Consider the following 17,160-nt stretch of genomic DNA (forward strand, 5'->3'; position numbering starts at 1 on the left):
TTGCCAGTGTTTGTTGAGCATGTATAAATAATTGTGGTGTGATTGCTGGCAGCATGTGCATTGCTCTCATGATCCCCAAGTCCTCCCTGCCTGCAGCACAGCAATCAGCTAAATAGCTTTAATGGCTGCTGCATTCAATGCAAATCAGTCAGCGGGGAACCACTTTGGTGCATATGCCAGTAACGTAGCTCTGAGAGGGCTGTAGCTGCAGGAAACATAAAAAACTAACATGTAACAATGTACTACTGTAAAACCACATGAGTGGCAAAGTTTGTGCGAGAGAGCTCCTTAAAATGACAGTTTGTTAATGTTGAAAAAGTCCATCTGACGTTGGTGAAATATGAAGAGATAGAAGTCATGAGAAAGATAAACGGATCCCTGTGTCCTCCCTTCTGTGGATTCCAGATGTTAGCACCTTGTCCACCAGTGTTTGTAAGAAACAGAAGGCATTATGACCTATATGGAGAGAAAACCTACTGACCTACTTTACTTGTGCATCTAATGCCACAGGGGGAATTAAAACACACATACTGTTAGCTGATAATGCATTTAAGAGTTTAACTCATGGCTGGTTGTATTATATGTCAAATATAATATACAAAGTGCACCGACAAGACTGAGTGAGAAGCGAGTGAAAGACGTCCTACTGATGGGAAACTACGGTAATTCTCAGACGTTCTACAACCCTCATAACACAAAGCTCCCTCACTGAGCCCCGTCATGCATGAGCACTCAACTATCTACATAAATTATTCAGTCATGCATCAACCAGACACACACAGACACACAAGTACACAGACATCTTCGCCCTAACAAAGTGAAGTCCTCGGTGTAGAGAGATGGGAGGGGCAGAGCCGGCATTCAGGTCACAGTCACAGCACGGGATACACAGGAAGCACAACAATAATTGTAAAATTTTAATGAAGAAATAAAACTTGGCCTTTATCAACAACATGAACAGGTCAGTGTATTGTTACACCAAAAGAAAGGGATCACTAACTTGATTTTTTTTAATGAAGTATTACATCACCATTTATAACATATTTATATCTCCTTCATGGCTCATCATTGATCTGATTAAAACCATGTGGAAGGAGACTGAATGTTTGGCATTCACTGGTTATTCCTGGCCCTTTTGAACAAAAATACTGACTTCAAGTCAGTTTGAAAACTATGCCCTTCTGTTTCCAGTATTTAACCACAAGAAATGGCATCAATAATTATATTTAAAAAACAAACAAAAAAAACAAGTGTGCAGAGTACGACCTGAATCACTGGAACAGAAACATATTTATAATCTGACCACTGGATTGAGTTCACCCACAGATTTTTTACTCCTCATGCAACATTCAGGTTCATCTGGAATTTGGCCAGAAGACTGAGATGGTCAGAGGGGAACATGTGACTGGGAAGGCCTTTCATTGACCATAAGACGTCTTCTGATAGGAGGGACAGACTGCCAGTCAACTTCAAACCCGCCCTCAGAAAGTCAGTGTCATCTGAGGAAAAGAACAGATAAAACAGCAGTCAGGTTATTTAAAGAGCAAATGATTAACTCAGAGCTGTAATAAGTATTCCCCTGCTTCATGACATGTCCACGTACCTTTTTGATCGTGGGTTAAGGTGCGTTTTGGGGAGTAGAAGATGTAGTCGACCGCTGCTCCTACGTCAGAGTGCAGGGTTGTGATTTCTGGACTGCCAGAGCCTGGGAGAATATGTTTATAGACCGACTCCAGGTCTAAGCGATGACTGATAGTGTGCCTGAACCTGTGATACAACATTTGTATAACTAATATCACATGGGGTAAAAGCAGTAAGAAGCAAAATGATATGACAGCAAAACACTGAGGGAAACTTACCTTCTCTCATGAGGCTGATTTGCCCGTGATGCATCTGTGCACAATACATATTATATTAGAAACACTGAAACATACAGCATGTGCAGTAAGAAAATGAGTTGTAGTGGTATGCTTATGTTTCATGGCAGCTACTCTTCCTGGGGTCTCACCAAAATCATTAGCTAAGATTGTAATTATATACATTAACATTCATACTCAACACTGTGTTTGGTATTACTGTACCTGGTGTGATGTCAGTCACGTCTGGGATCAGGGCCAGGCCCACCGGGCGGACACACGCAGCTGGACAATAGCGTAGCTGTAGCATAAAGTCATGCCTGTACTGATATTTCCCTGTACAAGACAAATATTAACTAATATATTAAAGGGATAGTTCACCCAAAATTAAAATTTCACTCATTATCTACTCACCCTCATGTCGACTAAGAGCTGTGAGAATTTTCAGAGTCCTCAGTTCCTTCTCGGAGTTACGCGCAGCAGTATTTGTCCATATAATGGTTGTGAATGGATACCAACTTTCTTTGTCCAAAAAGACACACCAAAAAACATCCAAATACCTCCATAGTGGTCGTCTGTAATGTCCCTCTTGTATTGAAGCCCCGACATGAGAAATTGTTCTGAATTATATTTAAAGTAACATTGCGGAGTTTTTCGGCCTTAAAATAATGTTTCCAGACTCATTGCCATGGTAGAAAAATGGTTAATAGGATGGATGGTGCTGCCGCCGCAGCCTGAGCGGGGTCGCGTCGGCTGAAACTGCGCTATGTAACTTCCCTGCACGGGTACGAAACACCGCCCCCCCTCCTCCCCCCTCCCCTCTGCGTCGAGGGAGAGATGTGGTGGGTAAAAGCGAAACTACGGTTCTCCTCTGCTCGTCGTCGCCGTTGTTGCCGCCGCCGCTGCCCCCCCACCCCAGACACCCCCCCTCCCCCGACCACCCACCACACAGTCTCCTTGCAAACATGTGGGAAATACTGTCGTTTATTAATGGGAATAAACGCTGGATGCGCTCGCTGATAAGTTTCGTTTTTGTTTTTCCCCCCAGAAGATAGCGCTTCTCAACCAGATGGTGGAAGCACTGCGCTGAAACGCCGCAATGTTGCTTTAAGCTTGTTTGTAGCGGAAGCTCCCAGTGTCTCGGTTCACTGCTCTTCCTGTGTCACTGGCGGAACAATTTCTCATGTCGGGGCTTCAATGCAAGAGGGACATTACAGACGAGCACTATGGAGGTATTTGGATGTTTTTTGGTGTGTCTTTTTGGACCAAGGAAAGTGGTATCCATTCACAACCATTATATGGACAAATACTGCTGCGTGGACTGCCCCGTAACTCAGATAAGGCACGGAGGACTCTGAAAATTCTCACAGCTCTTAGTCGACATGAGGGTGAGTAGATAATGAGTGAAATTTGAATTTTGGGTGAACTATCCCTTTAAGTCAAATGAGAGCTAAAATAAAACAAAAAAACTCTCCTTGAGTCAAGATTAGTAAAACAAAAAAAGACTTCACACACTGACCTGATTTCCGACTCTCCAGCACGTCGTTGACGGTAGTGTACTGGCAGTTGTCAGTGATTGGCAGACAGCTGGGCCATAGGGGAGCAAACAGCTTATAACAGTGGGTTTTGTAGGACAGGTCCTCCTGACCTGATACCTGAGATGGTGAATATGTTCATGGTTACCTAGGTAACTATCAAACTAACCCACAGAAAGCAATGAAGTGGAAGTAGTTGAGTGTTTGTTAGCTGTCAGATTATTCTCTCAGTCTCACCATCCATGCTGGCAGGCCGTGGTAGTAGAGCTCACCGGTGGTGATCAGCTGGTACAGAGGACTGCCCGGGACCGAGTTAAAGTCTCCACACAGTACCACGTTGCAGTGTTCACCTTTGGCCGTACAGGACTTGACGGTGCTGTCGATCTCTGCCAGCATCATGGCTAACTGAGCCAGCTTCACGTCGCCTCTCCTGGGGTTGAAGAGCAGGTGGGTGTTGGCCACGCAGAGGAGTGGGCCCTTCACTGTGAATGCAGATCCCTGGGTGGCAACCGGCCGCAGCAACACAACAAGGCCCACATTGTGCCGGTCCAGGAGCTCCGTCTCTGGCCTGAAGTACTCCAGTGGAGTCACTGACACCTCAGAGAAGCAGCTGCTTCGATAGCAAGTGGCACAGCCGTCTGTCTTGTTCCCTGTACGCCGCTTGTACACACAGGTGTATCCTGAAACAACAACATGAAGAAAAAATAGGTTACGTCTTCATCACAACATTCACCAACACGATTACTCAACTGTTTTGTCTGAGATGAGCCTACCCATCTGAGACAACACTGGATACAGCTGCTCATGGTAATGGTTCTCCTGAACCTCTTGGAGACACAGAATCTACACACAAGAGGACACACACACACACACTAGCCATCAGTCTGATCATTTGATTAAACTGGGTCTACATTCAATTGGAGAGAAAGGGGGGTTGCATTAAGCTCACATCTGGTGCCCATTTGAGTATTTCCTCTAAGAGCAGGTTGCAGCGGTAGCTCCAGTCCAGGACCTCCAGAGGACAGTGGACATACAGGTCCTGGTTGGCCTCCAGCAGATCTTGAGCCAGGATGTTGTAGGACATGACAGTGAAGTCCATCTTTGTGAATGGGAAAGGTATCAGGGTGGGTTCTGCTGCGTCGTCTGCCTCCTCCCACACTCTCCACATCACTGCGTAGAAAACAAACACACATATGGGTTGTTGACAAATAAGAAATAAAAAAACATTTTTTTGTAAAACACATTTATTGAAGAAAAAAAAAAAATTCATGTAGTTTGAAATCTGTGATTACTGATCAACTTTTTCAATTTTTTCACTGTTTTTTTGAACATCTTCTCTGACCTGCACCATAAATGTGTCCTATGGTGTGACGTAAAAGAAATTAAGAAAAAAAAACTTCAATACTACACAAATAGCATGAGAGAGATTTATCTTATTTGAGACATTTATTTTCATATAGTGTTATCTATTTAATGAGAAATTATGAATAACATGATTTTTTCCCCATGACTTGTTGACCGTTTTGAATAAATGCAATGAATGCGAGTCAAACTTTGATGTCAAACTTCCAAAACTGTTGAACAAATTAAAATAATCCAAGGTGAATGATGATATATGCCCTAATGCAATACTTAACCGCTTTTTAGGATATTTTCGACATTTGACATTTACGTTGTTGTTGTCATTTGTATGTTTTGCTTTTTGCGTTGCTTGTTTGTTTGTTTTCCTCAGTTTTATGTCCTGTCATGTGTACTATTATTATATCACTGTTCACAGTCCTCGTGGATCACTGTTATATTGAATTTGGAAAAATTCAATAAAAAATTGATCACAAAAAGATAGATAAGGGAGAATATTACACTTGGGAATAAAAGTTTGACTCCCACCTTCAAAGGGCACCATGGGCTCTGGTGGAGGGTAATAGCTCACAGTGGGAAATTGCAACAATGGGCACTGGACTTCTTCAGCCAAGCCAGGTCCTGCAGGGAAGTGCCAGCTAGTTTGTTGCCCAGTGAACTGAAGCTGGCTTGGAGTGTTAGAGAGAAGAGAAGTAAATATCAGCTCCGAGCCGTTTTCCCCACCGTGCCCTTCATCAGCAGACAGAGCTAAGTATTCATCCCAGCACTCATTTACTGTAGCTACACTTGGAGATGGAGTGACAGACTCTTCCACGCTCGGTATCTGTATTTCTCTCTGTAGACAACAGGTAGATTCTTGTATGTTGTTTTCAGCTGGATTCACGGACTCTTCCAAACTTTGTATCTGTACATCAGCTGAACAGGTAGATTCTTGTACGCTGTTTTCAGCTGGACTCAGGGACTCTTCCAAGCTCTGTATCTGTACATCAGCTGAACAGGTAGTTTCTTGTGTGCCGTCCTCGGCTTGAGTTACTACGTCTGCGCCCGAGCTTTGTATTTGAACCTCTTTCTCAGCTGAACAGGTAGTGTCTTGTGTGCTTTCCTCAGCTGGAGTCATTTGTTTCTCTGCACTTAGAATGCCGTCATCTGTTTGCAGCCACTTCAACTGCTCCCCAAGTGCTTCCTCCGGACTGACGGCCTCTGTGTGCTGTTCCCTCTGCTGCTCCGTAGAGACATCCTCTGGCTCGGGAACTTCCACTTGGTCGTGTTGCATCTCACTCATCCTTAAGGTCTCAGTTTCTGTTTCTTCTTCACACAGGACAGCCACCTGCTGTTCTTTGTCCGTGTTCATCCTTGCATCGACTTCTTTCTGTGGGCTTGGCTCTCTCATCCTTTCTTTCGTTTGTCCCTCTGCCCCACTGCTTGGGCTGAGCCACTGGTCCAGCGGGGTCGTCTGAGACTGGATGAAACTCCTGGTTGTGACAGCGCCACCATCCCACTCTGCCCTGCCATTAACCACCGCAGGAGGGAGATCCTTCTTTGAGACCCCTGTAAAACAAGATTTCTCTTTGATGATGCACATTTTGTTATTTGTTTGTTTGAACATGTCAAGAAATACTTAAAAACATAGCATCAAAAGAAAATAAACATATTCAATCCTACCCCTTTGTTTACTCATTGAATTTTTCTAAATAATAACCTAATAGAACTATAATATTTACACATGATCATATAATAGTATCCACACGCCTACATTTAGGCCACATACCTCCATGCATACACCCTATAGCTACGTGCACATGCAAATACTGCACAAATACAAAGTGCGCCAACAAAACGACCCCACATGGTGACGTCATGGGGCGTCAAACCGTCAGGAGCAGGTGCAAGCAGCCCAACCCCAACACATGCTGCCCTGAACTAAAGTTAGCTGAGGCGCTCTTTACATTATAAACCACGTCACCACACACTGGATAACCACGAGGAGCCGTTCCCACCGAGGCTGAAGTATAGAACTCATGTTTATCAACAACTTGAACCGGAGCAGCCGAAAAACAGCCTGATAAATCAAACTGCTCACCAAGCAATGAACTAAACGCACCGTTAGCAATGGTTAAGTTAGCTCCTTGACAGATGCTCAGTCTAGAGACCCGGTCACTGACAACAACGTTTCACAACAAGGACACCTTAGCGAGTGTGTTCTGTGATTTACCTGGACGTAGAGCCCTCAGGTACCGTGACAGAGGGTAGAGCGCAAAGAACAGCAGGCTGCCAATCATGATTCCTCTAGTGATGTCTGCGCATGCGTATCAGACTGAAAGGTCCGAGGTCACAAGTCAAAGTCCTCGTGGAGGTGTCTGATGTTTGAATATGTAATGATGAAAAAAAATATGAAAGTTTTTAAATATTCAATTTACATTTTACGTTTGACTTTCTTTCTAATTTTTGTTATGAATCGAATATGTTATATATTTTTAGGATAGAATAGAATAGAAAATACTTTATTAATCCCTAGGAGGGAAATTCAGATCGTCCATAACAATGATATGATATAAATGATATAAAATTATATAAAAAGATTGGTTAGTAATTGCTTTACAGTTTGTAAAGTTGAAGTATACAATAAGGAACAAAAGAAAAATGTATTAATGAAGTTTAAAAATCCAAAGTCATATAAAATAAGTTAATATAGAAATACAAAACATCCATAAAAACCCAATTTTGCTCAATTCAAATAGGCTATATTCTGTTTTGTTGGATTGTAACCACACTGAGGCATACATTTTTAATCTCACTCCACATGACACATTACCTCAGGGGTAGAGTTACCTGCAGGACAGCACAGACCTATTCCATTTCACAGCACCAGCCCATGTAAAGATCAGCCAGGAATAAATGGGCAAACACCAAAAGACTGTTTGTTTTTTGTCTAGGAAATGCTTTCAAATGGGACATAGACTCTGACTGCTGACCACAATGTCGACACTATCTTTTGAGTCGCTCTGCTTAAAAGATGACGACTGTCCATCTCCAACTCAACCACATGGCAGGAAGGACGAGTTTGATACAGACTTGGAATCAGATGGTATGTAGCCTACATTAAATTAAATCTTATTTTCGTTGTTTTTGTTATTATTAATACTGATCTTAGTGTTTTGTTGTCTGGTGTGTGTATCTTACATGTTGCTTAGTGTCTGGTGGTGTTTTGGTGTTACGCTCAGTGTTGGTGATATTTCTGTTTTTGATTATGTATTCATGTCGTTCGGTGTTGGTGATGTTCCTATTTATGTTGCTCAGTGACAGACTGTGAAAATGAATTCCTCTATGGGACAGTAAAGGCATTATATCTATCTATCTATCTATCTATCTATCTATCTATCTATCTATCTATCTATCTATCTATCTATCTATCTATCTATCTATCTATCTATCTATCTATCTATCTATCTATCTATCTATCTATCTATCTATTCAGAATCATATAAGGAGTCATAAAGAGTCAAAGTCATAAATTAATTTACATCATGCAGCACATACTGTAAATTCATGCTGTAACAAAACAATGCAATTAAAATGCTTGTGTGATTTGTAAGCAAAGGCCCATAATAGTGATATGGGGTTAATTATTTTCAGAAAAAGAGGAGAGCAATAAGGAAGCATGTGTAGCTGAAGTGTACCTGCAGGCCTGTAAGTTGGTGGGCGTGGTGCCGGTCTCTTACTTTCTGCGACACCTTGACTCTACAACAATGACCCTCACCCACCACGGGCTTGGACCTTTGGGATGCAAAGCACTTGCTATTGCTTTGGTGGTGAGTTAAAAATGTAAGCATGTTTTGGATTTTTTTTTTTTTTTTTTAAAGGATAATATTTCTGATAAGCCTGTGTTTAGTCTGATATGCACATCAACACGCTGGAACTGGCAGATAATCACATTCGAGCTGAAGGAGCCAAATATCTTGTGGACATGTTGAGGGCTAATTTCACCATTCAGCATCTGGTATGTAGAATTGCAAATCTACCACAAGAGGGCACAAGTGCTTTTTAGGTGATATTTTTTGCTTGACTTTCACAGTGGAGTGAAAAAATGCACTACACCAACCTGTTTTGCTTTCAGGATTTGTCCAACAACTATCTGCGGTCTGCAGGAGCTGAGTATGTAGCTAAAATGTTGCTGGATAACATTTCACTAAAGTCTATTAAACTTTCAGGTAATGTGCACAGGATATAACTGCACTGAAATTGGCTGGAATTTACATTATGAATCCTGTTTCATTTACCCACACTTTTTGTTGTATAACAAAATTTAATTATGGTAGTGAAATTGATAATTATTTTAATCTAATTCTTAATATTTTTGTATTTTAACCAATAATATTTTCTCAACAGGAAATGGATTAACTGACAATGATGCCAAATATTTTGCAGATTCCTTCTCAGTAAGTTATTAATGGAAACTACAGTCCCCTTTTTCCTCCAATTTAAATGTGTTTGTGCATTTGCATATTTTTCAATGAGCATGTTGTTAATATTTTAATACCTAGATCAATTCCAGAATTAAGGAACTTGACCTGAGCCATAATGAATTTTGTGGAAAAGGAGGTGAACATTTGGGACAGTTGTTGGGTACGGTCCAATTCACCAGTCTTAATGTTTTTTCTGAATTTGAAAAAACAAAAACAAAAAATCTTTATGATTTTACCATTTATTTCTACAGCAAACAATGAAGGTCTGGAGGTGCTGGATCTTAGCTGGAATCATCTCCGAATGAAGGGGGCTGTAGCTTTTTGTGCAGGACTCAAAGTATGGTTGTGTAAGAAATTAATATGATTTCTGACAGACATACAACATTTGATAACACAGTATTTTTTATATTTAGGTGAATATGATGTTGAAGCACCTTGACCTATCGTGGAATGGTTTTGGGAATGAGGGTGCCCTGGCCATGGGAGAGGCCCTGAAATTCAACAACACTCTGGTGTTCCTCAACCTCAACAACAACCGCCTCACCAATGAGGGTGTCAGCCTGCTGTGCAGAGGTCTCGAGTTCAACGACACACTCCGAGTCCTACTGGTGGGTGGACGAAGTTGTAAGTGAACACACACCATCAGGCTTCAGATAAATTGTAATGTGATGCTTTATTCTTATACTCCTGCAGCTGGCTTACAACTCTGTAACAGTAGAGGGAGCACTGGCCTTGGTTAATGTGGTGAAGAACACACCTAAAACCGCCTTGGAGGAGATAAACATGTGTGTGAGTGACTGATGTGACATGTTTTCCTCTCTGATCTGATTATCCTGTTCTGATATTTGTGTTGGTTTTAACCAACCCTAGATTACATTGTCTCTCTTTTTATCCTCTTACCAAGCAGAATGTCCTGGTAAATGAGAACTTTGTGCATCTGTTGGAGTTGACGTGTCAGGAACATCCTGGTCTGGATGTGCAGTATGGAGGAGTGGGAGGCTTCATCGCTAAGAAGCCACCAAAACGTGTCGATCCAATGAAAGTCATTCAGGTCTGTGTAAAAACTAATAAGAATTAATCATCCAAAAAATCTGAAATGAGGGGTCATATCTGGGCACAACATCAAAAAGGTAACTACACACTCATGTATAATGTCTCACACAGTTTTTTACTCATACATCAATGTAGTAAAACTATCAAAAGGCTGAATATCTATTCTTTCCTTGGCTCTGTATGTATTAAAAATTGAAACATGTTCTTCCTTTTTCAAAAGGACTATCTGGATAAACGCAAGCTGCGCCTGTGGGATTTCTTTCGGAATATTGACAAAGACGGCACCATGCGAGTCCCTGTCGCTGACTTCAGGAAGGCAGTGCAGGTTTCTGAATAAATATTGATTCTTCAACTGTTTAGGGTTAGTGACATTTGCAAGAAGAACTCCACTGATGCATAAATTTTCAGTGACAGAAAACAATGAGATTATCTTCTGAAATCATCCCAGTTGAAGCCTCTTCCAGGCCTATTCACAACACTTTCCTGATGCTGATCATGACCGACATAAATCCCATAATGAATTAATAGAATCATGCTCTAAGGGATTTCACTGATATGTTTCATGAATTACTAGAAACTCTGACTCTGTTTTGTTTTGTTTTTGAACCACAACAGCAATCAAGCATCCCTCTGGATCGATACCAGATTGAAGAGCTGATTCAGAGACTTGATCGTGACAGGACAGGAATGGTGGACTACAGGTGAGCACATAGTGGTTGATCATGAAACCTTTAAACTGTGTAACAGAATCTTGTGCTGACTGAGGTTTATTGTTAGAAAACACTGAGTAAAAACAGTTTTATTACTGAGCTATGTGTGCTTTAGATTTTGTCCATCTTCACTCTGAATGATGTTGTAAAGGACTGATGTCTGTGTGTGTTAAAGAGAGTGGCCTGTGGTGAATTGATAGCAGCCCTAAAGTTTGGCTCAGCAAAGCAAATGTGGTCTGGTGTTTGTTTGTGTGCAGGGGGCTGGCAGACACAAGGAAACAGATGATGAGAGATCACCGCCGCCAGCTGAGGAAGGTGGAGTCCCGTCAGAAGAAAGAGAAGCAGAAGAGCGACCGTATCCTCAAGACCTTCCAGAGCGCCGTGGAGGCGGTTACACCTCACAGCTCTATGGTCATCTCTCCAGGAGGGGCCAAAGACGACTCCAGTGGTCCGCAGCATTTCTCCGCCACCCCTCTCAGCTCATGGCATCACATTGTCATGTCCAACAGCAGTCGCTACTCTGTCACCAACCTCAGCAATGAGCACGTCCACCTGCCCATGGTAGGAGGCTCCACCCCTTACCGGCCAACCAGTTCTCTGGCAATGCGCTCCTACTCCCAACCAAACCTGCTGGATGACTCCCCTCGCTCCGTCCCAGCCAAGTCCACCTCTGCTCAGGGTGTATGCTCTGATCCAGAAATGAGCCACAGCAAGCTGAGCCCCACTGCTAACCACCTGACCCGGTCCAGGCCTGCTCTCACTGCCAAGCAGCCGCAGGTTAAAGCCAAAACCAAGAGAGTGAAGAAAAAGAAAACCAAGAAACAAGTGGAGAAGAAACAAACACAAGATGACAAATGATTGTGAAACTCTGTATTATGCTGTGAAATGTTAGGATTCTTTTTACCTGCTGTCACCGGCTTTTTTGTTACACATAATTTGGAAACTTAATAAATGTTGAATTTCATTATCTATCGTGTTTTCATTGTCTAAAAACTCATCCCTGCAGCATGTAGGCCATCGCTCAATCAACAGTTCAGTTTTCTGTTGTATCAGATTGACCTTTCAAAACATCCAAAAATATTCAAAGATTTTTATTGTCAATTCGCTATATGTCTATAGGACATACAGAAGAAAGTCGTTTATCTCTCACCTAATGTAAATTAAATGCTAGAATATAAAATGTAATATATACTATACTATATATAAAAATATACTGTAGTGCAGCGGTACTCAATAGGCGGCCCGCGGGCCGCATCCGGCCCGCCGAACCTTCCAATCAGGCTCGCGACTGAGTTCTAATAGTTTACATATTACTGTATACTGTATTTCTCGGGCTCCGCGCGCCTGTAAGTCAAAGCGCTGGGACATGGAAACACGTGCGAGGCGTTTGTGTGTGCCTGTGAGGCGCTGCACTGGGATACAGAAACGCCGACGAACCCAAATCACCATGCGCGAGTGTTTGGGGAGCGGGCTGGACTGCAGGGTTTTCCCTGCCTGTCTGCAAAGACCGTGGGTGATTTTCACCGCCGTCTTGGTTCAACTGTGTGTGCATCATGCATGGGGGGCCGTTCAGATGAAGCGTCTTTTGCGCGAGCTCAAACCCATTCAATGTAGCCGCACGTCATGCACGCTCACAACTCAAAAGCCGTAGCTGCGCGCATTTGATGAGACGCATATTGTTTTTTCTTGCACGTCTGCGGCGCACAGCTGCACGACCTGCTTCTCCCCCGGTGTTGTGTCCCGGTGCCCTCGGCCTGTGTCTCCTACTGTTTCCCACTGAGCTCTGCCTCGTTTGAAAGGTGAAGGAAGCCCATGTGTGGAAAGACGTCGCCTCCGAGATGTAGAATGTGTGTTATAGAAGAGAAACACACATTTCAGGACCAATGACTTGTATCCTCAGAACAGAGTCAGACATGTCCTGTGATGGTCAGGTCATATCATATTTAAGATGAAAATCACAGGGCATGTCTGAGGATACAAGTCAGCAGTGTAAAGCTCCAGCATGATATGTAAAGGATGATATGATAATGTCAAGACATTTACAAAACACCGTGAAGTGTATAAATAAAAATTATGTGCTTACAAGTAAAATAAAAATATTTAAATTATTAGACGAAAAAAGGTGAATTTAATTTCAATCTCGGCCTATTTGAATGTTCGGCCCCCAAGGTGTCTGTTAAGAAAAATTCTGGCCCTTTCACAAATGTATTTGAGTACCCCTGCTGTAGTGCATTGGGTAGCTATGTAATGTTAAAGTCCAGGGGGCATAGGGGGATGCAGTGGGTATCCTGGCTGGCAGCCTGGTGGAAGATGCAGTTTGTTTATTGTTTATTTATAAGGATCCCCATGAGCCATTACTTCATTATAGGAACAATGGATATTCTTCCTGTTTGACAGTCTTGTGGAGCGGGCCAGGAGGCTCCGGTACCTTTTCCCTGAAGGCAGGAGGCGGGAGGGAGTGTGAGGGGTGGGAGGCGTCACCAGCGATGCTGATAGCTCTGCAGGTGAGGCTGGTGTGGAAAATGTCTGTGAAGCAGGGCAGCGGGGCACAGATAATCTTAGCTTGATGCGTTGTAGGGTCTGCAGCAGATATCAGTGCAGCCTCCATACGGTACAGCCAGTAGGGGCACTCTCAGTAGTGTCCTGGTAGAAAGAGCACATGATGGGGGTTGGATGAATATGTTGTAATAAAATAATATGTAATAAAACAAAACAAAGATAGATGGATGCAGTTTCCCTCAGAGAAAACAAGACATGTCATCACACTTGGGAACTCTGTCAGATGGTAGACCATATCATCAGTGGTTCTTCAAATTCTGACGCACACCCAAAAGTTACTGGAAAAACAGCTGAGTAGTAAATTTCTGTTTGCCAAAGAAAATGTTAAGTGTTATATCTTGACATAGATCTTGACTAACAATACTGTGAACCAGGACAGGTGCTGCTGTGTCCGACAGGATGTTGAAAGTGACTATATAAGCCCTAGAGATTCATCGCTTTCAGTCATAAGCAATGATAAGCACAGCCAGAATGATCGGCACGGTGTACCTCTTTGCACTGTTGAGCTCCACGGTGGCCTTGGGGGTATGTATACCATAATAACTTAGATCAACCGATTCATCTTTTCTTTTTTTCAGGCTCATCCCACATTGGAGGAAAGCTTATTTACAGTATATTTATGTGACTGTTGTTCTCAGCATGTGGGCCTGTGGAGAGGGGGCAGTACGAGGAATGAGACCGGGAGTGGAAGTGGTGACAGATGTACCTGTGATGCCTTCATGCCCAGTTCAACTTTTCCTATCAGAGACCTTGTGGTGGTAGAACAGACAGCTGTGGAGATCTCCCACAAACTGGAGCTGGAGATGGGCAAGGTGGGAAACATGTAAAGTAGGCTACATGATGATATTTGAGATAGGTATAAAAAATGTTGTCATTTGTCTTTTTTTTTTTTGTTGACTTTCAGCTGGAAGACTATGAGACCAAGCTGACAGCATATGCTGAAAAGATAATACAGCTAACTGTGGAAATTGAAAAAATGGAGAAGAACCCTGATGCCTACAATGACGCTGACATGGCCGAGATCAAGGTGAAGATTAAACAAGTGGAAGCTCTGATTAAAGAACTGCAGCTCTCCATCAGAGGCTCCACCACCATCTTTGAGTCTCTGCGTGTACAGGTGAGTACTGAGGATGAGCTGCCAGTCAGCGTGTGAACAGACATAATGCTGACAAGCTCTGCTCTGTCTTTCAGATCTCAAGCATGGTGGAGACCTTGAATCACCTTGAGACTACATATGACAAGAACGTGGTTCTGGCGACCCGCCGAGAATACGTCAAGGTGCAGCTGCAACTAGAGGAGTGTGAGAGACGACACCAGGAGCTCTTCAACCCAAACATTGGTAAGCTCATTTACACTATGTCAAAATCTAAGCAGGTTTTGAATGCACTTAATTCACTTTCCTCACTTTCTCTGCAGGGTCCTGTGCACATACTGGTATCATAAAGATCAGCACGCCCATCGTGACCCAGCTGAATGCTCATCTAAATGCTGGCTACAAATTTGGAGGCTGGGGAAAAGACTCAAAGCCTGTTCCTGACAGAGAGTCTATGTACTGGTACTCTGGGTATGGTAGTGCCTCAATTGCTGACATTAGGTTTTACACTAACTACAAGAATCTCATTTTGAGAAACCAGTTCCAGCATCACAATTTACACAGCAGCTGGACTGGAACAGGGAACAATTTCATTATCCGTGACAATACCCTGTATTATCAGATTAACAGACCATTTGGGTTGGCTAAACTGAATTTCACCAGCATGAAATATGAGTCCAGGGTGATTCCCGGGGCTAGCTCGCAATTTTCCTACTCCAACTCCCCCAATCAAAACTTTGACTTTGCTGCTGATGAGACCGGCTTGTGGGTTACCTATTCGACAGTTAATTCCAACGGTCGCATGGTGATCGCTAAAATAGATGAGCCTTCTTTTGGGCTTGAGGAGGAATGGCAGACTAGTATCTACAAACCAGGTGTGAGCAATGCCTTCATGGTGTGTGGTGTTCTCTATGCAGTCAGGACAGTCGATATCCAAACTGAGGAAATCTTTTGCAAGTATGACACCAAAACCAAACAAGAGAGCTACGTCAGCGTTCCCTTTGAGCGATTCCAGGATAAGTACTCCAACCTGGACTACAATCCCACTGACCAGAAGCTCTACATGTACAATGACGGCTACTATGTTAACTACCGTCTATGGTTTAACCACACAACTAAAGCCACTGTGGAGCCACCAGTTCTCCTGAACTAAATCATTATGTGATTTACTGAAATATGTAATCTTATAATTCTCTCACTTTTTTCTGGTAGTCAGTCTTATAGTGTGTCATTTATCCTTCTTTCTGAATGCTAATAAATAATCTCAAGCATTACAAATGTATCAGATGTGTTCTTGTGTAAATTGAGTAAAATGAATGCGGTATATTTTTTGGTGATCACTGAAAATTAGATACAGTAATAGCTACTGTGAAAAATGTAAATCAAAAAAGTTGAAAGCAGTTATCTGTTATAATCAGCACCTCATATCTCTCTGTTTACTGTATCTGACCTTGACATGAACTATAACATCCATAACATATCATCTATAAAAAATAAGATGAGCATTTTAGTCACATCTACAGCACTACATTCACATTTTCGTTGAAATGCCAGATTGTATGATCAATAAATTCAGGTATCTTGAGTTTTACAATTTGTATAACAAACCACAAACTAATGAGTCTCAATTTCCCAAACTGACAAGCCCAGTGTTGCATTAAAAGTGAGACTGTTTCAGTGCATTCTGACTCATTGGTGATTCATTTCACTCTCTATTAGTCATTGTATCCCGACAACTAAGCCAAGTTCATGAAAGCTGATCAAATCTATTACTGACTGAGATATGGCTGAAGGTGAGACTGAAAATGTGTAGAGAAACATATAAATATTTAAAAATCTAACTCAAACCAGCACATGAATGGTGTTTAACAGTCAAATGAATAACTGTAACTCCAACCTGTCGTGAAGACACAGCACTATTCAGAGGGTCTGTTATAGCTTCTTGTAAATGCAACAATGGCTGGAGCTCTTGTCAGGCACCAAACACCTGCTCCTGACAAGAAACCATGTTTAAGTAGCAGAGAAAACTGAACTGAACTTCTTGACTCTACTTTTGAATGTGATTGGATCACAGGGTGAAATTCAACTTCCCCTGCTTCATCTGGTTCTGGAGACTTCTTTCCACCATTTTCAAGGTCACAAAAGAGAGATCACCTGAAATCATCCATGAATCTTACTGTGGACCTTTTGTTCAATGTCAAAAGCCATGGCTCCTGATTGTATCATTGAATGATATCACTCTTTTTGTTGACTTCTGGTGCCACCACCTGGGCTGTAAGTTGAATCTGTGCAGTATTCACTTCTGACAGTGTTGTTTCCTTTCATGAATTACTTTCAATGAATCGTGAGATATAGCATGGACCACAAACCGCCTGTTGGATCCTTTGTTACCAAGGAATAGAGGGATGCATTTCTTTGGAAAGAGCCTTTGAAGTGAAGCTGCATTTTCTTCAAATGCAACCTTCAAGGACATGGCCCCTGAGCTGGGACACAGCGTTTCCCCTGGCTGTTTATAGGTATACTGAGGTGACG

The 17,160-nt window shown here is 42.4% G+C and overlaps 3 protein-coding genes across 4 annotated transcripts; 2 read left to right on the forward strand and 1 right to left on the reverse strand.

Moving 5' to 3' along the window:
• Positions 1-902: 902 nt before the first annotated feature.
• Positions 903-7,076, reverse strand: angel1 (angel homolog 1 (Drosophila)). Of its 2 annotated transcripts, none has more exons than XM_085767657.1 (10): positions 6,963-7,076; positions 5,279-6,298; positions 4,341-4,561; positions 4,165-4,234; positions 3,629-4,071; positions 3,376-3,511; positions 2,082-2,192; positions 1,860-1,893; positions 1,604-1,767; positions 903-1,499 (listed from the first exon to the last, which is right to left on the reverse strand). In XM_085767657.1, the coding sequence occupies exons 1-10, from the start codon at positions 7,027-7,029 to the stop codon at positions 1,339-1,341; spliced, it is 2,427 nt and encodes an 808-aa protein (XP_085623783.1). In that variant the 5' UTR covers positions 7,030-7,076; the 3' UTR covers positions 903-1,338. The 2 variants fall into 2 exon arrangements, with proteins under 2 accessions (XP_085623783.1, XP_085623782.1); XM_085767656.1 differs by having other exon boundaries at positions 3,370-3,511.
• Positions 7,077-7,603: 527 nt separating this feature from the next.
• lrrc74a (leucine rich repeat containing 74A) lies at positions 7,604-11,845 on the forward strand. The gene is made up of 13 exons (XM_085767224.1): positions 7,604-7,835; positions 8,384-8,559; positions 8,640-8,747; positions 8,865-8,958; positions 9,137-9,186; positions 9,292-9,373; positions 9,465-9,550; positions 9,627-9,821; positions 9,907-10,002; positions 10,121-10,264; positions 10,487-10,591; positions 10,882-10,967; positions 11,234-11,845. Exons 1-13 carry the CDS (start codon positions 7,727-7,729, stop codon positions 11,832-11,834), a joined length of 1,932 nt encoding a protein of 643 aa, XP_085623350.1. The 5' UTR covers positions 7,604-7,726; the 3' UTR covers positions 11,835-11,845.
• Positions 11,846-13,978: 2,133 nt separating this feature from the next.
• olfm4.1 (olfactomedin 4, tandem duplicate 1) lies at positions 13,979-15,906 on the forward strand. Its single transcript, XM_085767562.1, has 5 exons — positions 13,979-14,060; positions 14,174-14,347; positions 14,440-14,652; positions 14,727-14,874; positions 14,952-15,906. Exons 1-5 carry the CDS (start codon positions 13,989-13,991, stop codon positions 15,779-15,781), a joined length of 1,437 nt encoding a protein of 478 aa, XP_085623688.1. The 5' UTR covers positions 13,979-13,988; the 3' UTR covers positions 15,782-15,906.
• Positions 15,907-17,160: the final 1,254 nt, after the last annotated feature.

The sequence above is a fragment of the Trachurus japonicus genome, chromosome 22, assembly GCF_045865225.1.
Source record: "Trachurus japonicus isolate A0001 chromosome 22, Traja_1.0".
NCBI lineage: Eukaryota > Metazoa > Chordata > Actinopteri > Carangiformes > Carangidae > Trachurus > Trachurus japonicus.